Source organism: Aulonocara stuartgranti, assembly GCF_965226115.1.
Source record: "Aulonocara stuartgranti genome assembly, chromosome: 6".
Classification (NCBI taxonomy): Eukaryota; Metazoa; Chordata; class Actinopteri; order Cichliformes; family Cichlidae; genus Aulonocara; species Aulonocara stuartgranti.
The window spans coordinates 25,268,470-25,276,456 of NC_138944.1; the positions used below are offsets into that span (position 1 = coordinate 25,268,470).

Sequence of the window (7,987 nt, forward strand, 5' to 3'; positions counted from 1 at the left end):
AATGCCCAAATTTAGATCAAAAATAAACATGTTACATAAGCAAAACATTTTACCCTCAATTGGTAAAATTTTAAGCTTTTTTAAAACAAGATAGGTCATCGATGAAAATCAGAGATCAGTGAATTTAACACTACTAAAAATTAATTACATGATTCTCGCAACACATTTCTGATTAATTAATCTGTTTGTTCTTCCAGCTCTGTTACAACACAACATTTTTATATAATTTTTTTTTCTCTTTTAAAAACAGCTCATACTGGCTGCTAGATTTGCTTATCGATCTATCCAGCTTCTGCTGCTTGCCTGGGTCTGGGTTGCTAGGGCGCCCAGGCCCCCCTCTACACCTCTTCCAGCTTTTCCAGTGTGATACTGAGGTCTTTCCAAGCCAGCTGGGAGATACATGCCTTGCCTCACCCTGAGGCCTCCCACAGGTTACAGGTTACTGCTGGAAATGCAAACCAAGCTCTGGCTGCAGTCATACAGGTAACTAAATGGCCCGCAACAACAGGTTTGTCTTCACTTTATTGCACAACAGCAGCTTAACAGCCGCATATATCCAGCACAGATTTTCTAGCGCTCAGGTCATCGGGTTGATTCAAGGGCATGTTTGCTCAAAAGCACACCTTCAGTTCATTGCAGGTGTTACAGAAGGAAAGACTGACTCCTAACAGCAGCAGCAGCAAGCGCCTCATCACTGCTCCGGATGTGAGTGACATTAAGTTATACTACAAGATAAACAGCCAAGTATTTCCACAGCAGGAAAAAAAAAACAAAACAAAAGAGGCTCTGCTCAGAGATTCTGAAGAAACGAGGACCTACATAGCAAACAGCACACGTCACAGGCTGGACAAAGCAAGGGAATCTCAGGTATGTGTTTAACAGTCTGTGTGATGACATGCCAGGTTAGCATTTTATGGCCCTAACATGAAAGTGCACAGCAGATTTTTTTACTCTCTCTACAGTGGATTTAAACAGAAGAGCCTGTGGTGCCTTCAAATCCCACAAACACCTTGTTAAAAATGAGACTGTCAAGAATTTTCACCGAGTTCAAAGCCGGCTACAGCAGGGAGGGTTCATTTGTGGTCGGGAGATTTTTGTTTCACACAAGTGCAGACGTGTGGCAAACTCATTAGTCTAATGCTCTTTTTGGCAGCGGGTTGGCCATTAGGTGGATGAGGCCTAATTAGACAACTCGAGAGCTGGTATGACACCTCTCCACACAGCACGGCACCAAAAGTCATGCCTCAAGCTGACACGCATTAGTCTTAAACTCTGCGCAACCCCAAAACATGTTCGCTGTTCATTAGCTACAGACTTTTCTTTGTCAGGGGCGCAGAGAAAAATTTGCATCAAGCCTCCGCCAAGCTGAAGAGCGGTAACTGACCTCGCCGTTTATCTCATGCGCTCTGATAAAATTCCCAAAGAGGGGGAGCAGCGAACTGTTAGTATATCATTAGGAAATATTTAAAAAAGGAGCCAAAGGTCAATTCTTAAACTAAACACTATTATTTTACACCTTTAAACGGAGCAGCTCGACATTTTTGGAGCTTCTTTTTGAGTGTTAAATGCTTGGAAAGTGTTTAGGAGCTACTTAGCTTAGCATTAAGATGGGCGGAAAGGCCAGACTGGTGTCTGAGGTCAGCCCCGAAAGGAGCCTTGAACTTGGATCTTATTAAGTTTAATCAGTACAGAGTGAAAATATGTCATAGTCATGGGGGAGCTAAATGTTTCCACCTAACAGTCAGGGCTGCCACTTTCGAGCTAACAGGTGGGGTTGACAGTTTCAGCTTGATAAATTTAATGATCACCAACCCAGCGTTGCCGCCGGGGTTGATGACCAAACTTTTTTATTAGTTCATTTATGATTTCCTAACCTGTTGAAAAGTGGAAAGTATGTGTATGGGTGACGATGTTTTATCTAGCCATATCAGCAACCTTAAAGTCTGTTTACAAGGTTGCTAGGATACCCATTGATATATTTTGTTTGTTGTTTTATTGCTTTGAGAAGTCACAAATATACCTGTAACCTATTAATCTGTAATTTCTTTTTTTTTTTTTTTTTAAAAAGAAGCAGATTTCAAAGTCAAGTCCCGAAAAGCTGCAAAAGGGGCTTTAATAGAAATGATCACCAAAAAAAACACCCTGATGGCGTCACTCGTGACTCAACCTGAAGAAAGCTGCTGTGTAATGCATGATTCAGTTGTGACTTTATAACAGCTCATCTGTCAAATGGATACTCATGTAGCTAACCCTGTAAAGCTGCATGAATCTCACAGGAAAGACTCCTACCAATAGCTGGAAGCAGTAAGTTGGGCTGGCCTAAGTTGGGTTTATTATTGATGAGGCTCATTAATAAATGTAAACTGTTCTTTGAGCTAATTTTGAAGGTGTTAGTGATAAAAGTGTAGAAAAGGATTAAAAACATTGCATGCGCACCAAACCAAAACACTGTACGGCTCTGTCACAGTAGAATAAAAATAGAGTAAAAATCCCTTGTTTTGACTTGGGAAGAGAGGAAGGGAAAAAAATGGCTGCCCACTGATTAAATCGATTTTTTTCCACTTTCAGCAACAGTTTGTGATTAGCTGCGACGACCAACTGGTTCCACAGAGCCAACGCCTCATTATGTGGGCCAGGAATTGAACAGGTCACCTGGTGGGAGGCAACCTGTCTCCAAACACTGCGCTGTGACTCGGAGTGACTCCCAAACAGACTGGATAAGGTTTACAAAAATCTGCAGTCTCATCCCCCCCAAATATTCACCTTGGATACAAACCTCTGTTTTTATCTAATGCTACAGGAAAATTGAGAATATCAATATCAAACTGCAACAATAAATGCAGTGAAATGGGACTTTCGCTGAACCAACTAACCACAACTTCTGGAAAAATAAAACAGAAGGAAGAATTTGATAAAAAACATCTGAAAATTATACAAATATTCGTTTGGTCCAATCACGGCGCACGCTCTGGACCGGCCTTCAGTGAAACTGATGTGCACTGCCACACTTGAAGAGCCAACTGGCACTGAAGTCCTAAATTTGTCCCACAGCTCCACATGTGGTGAGCATTAGACTCGGTTCATTAAACACAGCTCTCAAGCTGTTATTTTTCTTTGTCTTAAGTTTATTTACACCCGTCCAGACAGAAGTGAATAAAAAAAAAAAAAAAAACCCACAATGGATCCAAACAATCTGGTGAACTGGTGGCCTGAAAGAGTCCAGCCACCCACAGAGCAGAAATAACAGGCTTCACTTAGAAGCAGGGAGGTGTTTACACTGAACGGGCACACCAAATCTATTCACAATATACTGGCTGATGGGACCTGCAGCATTTTGATTACAGCTTTATCAGGGTAACACTGTTTGGATTTTGTGTTTGCTCCCAAGAAAAAATACAAACGTGCGACTCGCAGGTCCTGAATAATGAAACAACTTTAAAGTGCTTTTCCAAAACAAAAGTATTATTTAAAATGCTAACGTGTTCACAAGGTTGTTTGAAAATTAATCAGATAACTAATTAGCCATCTGTAGGGATTACTTTTTTCCTTTAATGCTAAGATGAAAAGTAAACTAAAACTTCAGTTATCAATTTTAAAGAATTATTTAAAAATATGCATAAACTGTTTTCTGCTGAGCTAATATTTTTAAAACAACCAGAAACAATAAGATTTTTTTTTAAAAAGGCTGCTTTGTCCAACAACCTAAATACTGGATTATGTTTCATATAAAAGAAAAGGAAGAAGCATTTTATTTTAATATCAATCTTTTTCAGTACTTGTTTGGTGAAAGTGCTCATTTTTAGCTGTTGCCTTGATTTGACAGCTATCTTGATTAAAAAGAGAGAATGTTCAGGACGGTGTGCTTTTCTCAGTCATACGTGACAGCTAAGCATGTGTGTGCTCTGGAATGATAGCTGGAATAAAAAAAAAAGACAAATGTGGATTTCACAGCTAAAATTTTCTAAACTTCCAATACTAGAGATCATTAGATGTGAAAATCTAAATACTTTTTAAAACAAACCTAATTATGGATTCAATTCTATTTTCAATTCCTTTCAATTTTATTCATTAAACTGCTTTCATTAACCCCCATATCTAATCAGCCAATCACACGTAGATGTGCTCAAGACGACCTGCTGAAGTTAAACCTGAGCATCAGAATGAGGAAGAAAGGGGATTTGAATGACTCTGAATGTGGCAGACAAGCTGGTGATCTATACTGGGATTTTCATACACCATCATCAGACTGTCTCAAGCATACAGAAAGGCAACAGTGACGCTTTACAGCCGAGGTACGCAGAAGAGCATGAAGCAGAAGACCACATTGAGGCTACAGTTCATACAAGCTCGCCAGAATTGGACAACAGATCTGACGAGTCTCGCTGAAATGGCTGGGTCAGGTTTTGGTGCAAACAACATGAAAGCAGGGATCCATCCTGCCTCGTATTGACGGTTCATGTTGGTGATGTAATGGTGTGAAGGATGTTTTCTCAGCACACTTTGGCATCCTTAGATCCAACTGAGCATCTTTGCCACAGATAATGGCTTATCTAAGCATTATGACCATGCCCATCCTTTTATGATTAGATTAGATTAGATTAGATAGAACTTTATTAATCCCTCGGGTGGGTTCCTCTGGGAAATTCGATTTCCAAAAAAGCACAGCACCGACAGAAGTTACAGAATATTATATATATATATATATATATATATATATATATATATATATATATATATATATATATATATATATATATATATATACAGAGACAATATAAATAAAATATACGAAGGGGATAAATAGAATAAATAGGAATAAAAATAAAAATACAAGTGAATTGCACATTTCAAGTATTGAGTCTATTGCACCGTTGACTATTTACAAAAGTATTGCACAAAAGGTATTGCACAGTGAGGTGAAGAGGCACTACAGCTTAGTTGTTCCCCCCTCCTTTGTCCTCCTGTTTCCCCTCCCTCTCCCCTCCAGAGAGGAGTTAAACAGTCTGATGGCGTGTGGGACAACGCCATCAGACTGATGACATGTTCCACTGGTTGCTGTAGTTAACACACCATGTCACAAAGTTCAAATCATCTCAGACTGGTTTCTTGAACACAGGTGACTTCACTGTAATGACCCCCACAGTCCAAACCTCAGTCTAACAGAGCACATCTAATGTGCCATCCTGTCAGTATGGACCAAAATCTCTCAGAGATGTTTCCAGCACCTGTGCCATGAAGAAGGCAAAAAGCAGATCCAACCCAGGACTAGTAAGATGTATCTAATAAAGTGTCCACTTAACGTATAATCAATTAGATCAACTACTGTACTCACTCCGTTTAAACATGGTGAAGTTGACAGTGCAGGTTTTCGGTTTCCACCCATGCAAACAGAGAAACAGCAGAGAGCTATGCAGTCGTGCTATACTGTGTGTGCGGGGGGGGGGGGGAATCAGGTGTAACAGAAACCGCTGCACACTTCTGCGTCACATTGTCAAATACCAAGCAAGACGTTGGAGCGGTGTGTGTGTGTGGATGAAACGCGTGCAAACAAACCTCGTGGCTGCCGCAAAGTCGTCCGCTGAAATCCAACCTGCTGTGGAGCCGCATGGCACAGCTCCAACTCCGGCTGCAGCTCAGACCCCCCCAAAGTGTCCCACCCGCACACGCAGCGAGTGCGTGATGGCAAGTAAGCAACACAAAGCGAGAAGTTGGAGCTGAAGGGAACTCACCTTTGAGACGGTCATAAGGGGCGAGATGTGGCGGCAGGTGGTAGTGTTTCCCCCGAGGGAAGAAGGCTCGAGCGGTGGAGCTGCTCCTGCTGGATGTGCTGGCTTTGCTGGTGGTGGAGGGGACTAGCCGGGAAGCAGGAACCAGTCGTGTTACATCACCGATTGCTGTGGCAGAGTGGTCACTTAAAAGTCATGACGCCCGCGTCAACCTTGAGAGTCCCCCGGAATTTAAAAAAAAAAAAGAAAGAAGAAGAAGACAACAGCAACAACAATAACATAAATAAAATCTCACAGTCAAAACATTTTCTTTGCCCTTCAAACTGCAGCCACCATGAAAAAAAAAAGAAAAGAGGATGAGGAGAGATCACAGGGAGAGATGCGAGCACAGGACGCGACGAGAGAGGAGGGAGGAGGCTGGGAGGGGCGAGGAAATCCAGGTCGATCAGTGCAAAGATATATAAATATTATCATGAACACCGAGTAGACTGAAGGCCAAACAAGCGATGTTAACAGATTCACACACAACATGGCAGTTTCACGATCAATCACACAAGAGCAGAGGAAGCATTAACCATTTACATTAACCTGCTGCTCTCTATTCACCCACTGTAAAATCAAATAAAATCTTAATTATAGCAGGGGTGTCAAACATAGGGCCCGGGGAACAGAGTCGGCCCCTCGGAAACTCTAATCCGGCCCACTGCACGGCTTTGGAAAATGTGGAGGACATACATTTTTATCTTTTACTGTAGTTTCACAGGTTTTACACCTTACTACAGCATTCCTTTATCATGTAGGAAAACTGAGGCGTACTGTTGAAATTGCTCTTCTTTGTCTTATATTAATTTTAATATACATTTATTTAATTTTAATTTTTTATTGCATTTTTAACCGGTCCAGCACACATAAGATCAAAATAAGTTTAACATCCCTGATTTATAATCTGTCTGCTCTTGGTTGCAACAGCACCCTGTGTGTTCATCCCTAACTGCAGTTTACAGTTTGATTCATCAGAAAAAGTAGAAAAGCATATCGATAATGCACATTTATTTTAAGAGTCCATCACCATCAGTGTCACCTTTTAGCAGCCAGGTTATCATATGAATGAAGCTCAGTTCAGTATATTTGAGAGCATAAAAATAAACATGTGGTTTCTGTAAAATCAGTTTAAGTTTACGTTATGCTTAGTACTATTTTAATTATGTTTCTTATTGTTTGACAACCAAATCAAAACAATATGCTTTGGCACTTGTTTACTCTTGTGTTTGGCTGCTGCTGAGTATCGCTGTATTTGCATAGATCCTTTATTTGTATGTGTGTGTGTGTGGTTTGTGTGTTTTCTGTCACGTTTTGTAATTTTACACAGATCATTTTGCTGATGTGGTGTGTGTAAAAGTCATTGACATGCACACCTGAAGCAGAGCGCCTGGTTTCTGTGTAGGCAAACCGTGCTGAGCGTGTCATGTACAGTGTTGTGTGCTACAGCTGGCAGGCAGCAGGGATCACACAGAGGAGCTGTCAAAAAAAACTCACACATCAGTTTAGCCCCAGGGTCTGGAAGCGAGAGCAGCTGCAGAAATGTGGTCAGCACAGTGTGGTGATGTGTTGTTCTACTCTCAGTGAAGCACGATCCATATCACGGTGTTTGCATAGATCATTTATGCTTTATGTTAAGTGTGTGTGTATGTGGACATTATATAAACTCTGCTTACTAACAGTTACACTGCACAGATGTTGATTAATGTAAGTTAAGGTAAAAGCTAAACAATCTCTAAAGCCTAGTGGTGAGAGAAATTGAAAGCCAGATCAGTTATAATTGCTTATATGGAAAATTTAAAGAAACAGAAAGAAAGAAAAAAGGGATGGATGCCATGTTGTGAACAGGTCTGCCACACATTTTCATTTCAGGGTTTTTATTGCCCCCCAGCGGTGAAACTGCGCTATTACAGAAGCCGTATCAATCATAACCTTTACACATGTTAATGTTTTAAAATGATTATATTATACAGAAAAAGATAATCGGTAAGTAAAATATTAAATACACAGAAAAAATAATTTTGATACATGTCATTAACAGTCAGCTAGTAATAAATAAAAGTCATGAGTAATTCATGCTGCTTTCACTATGGCACCTCAGTCATGGCTTCGTCTGCCTTAATTGGCTTACTTTTAACCAGCATGTGCTTCAAGCAAGTTTTAAATTTCCTGTTTTATAGTTTGTTGTTCTTTGTTTCAGGAAAATCAGCCCTGACATGTGA

The 7,987-nt window shown here is 40.5% G+C and overlaps 1 protein-coding gene across 2 annotated transcripts in view; it reads right to left on the minus strand.

The window, feature by feature from the left end:
• Window positions 1-6,152, minus strand: part of coro2aa (coronin 2Aa) — a 42,879-nt gene extending 36,727 nt beyond the window's left edge. The window contains exon 1 of one of the 2 annotated variants that reach the window (XM_082535103.1): window positions 5,730-6,152. In XM_082535103.1, coding sequence (XP_082391229.1) covers window positions 5,730-5,744 — 15 coding nt within the window. In that variant the 5' untranslated portion in view covers window positions 5,745-6,152. Of the gene's footprint in view, window positions 1-5,553; window positions 5,632-5,729 lie in introns of those variants that run through there. The other variant, XM_082535102.1, reaches the window with a different exon arrangement.
• Window positions 6,153-7,987: the final 1,835 nt, after the last annotated feature.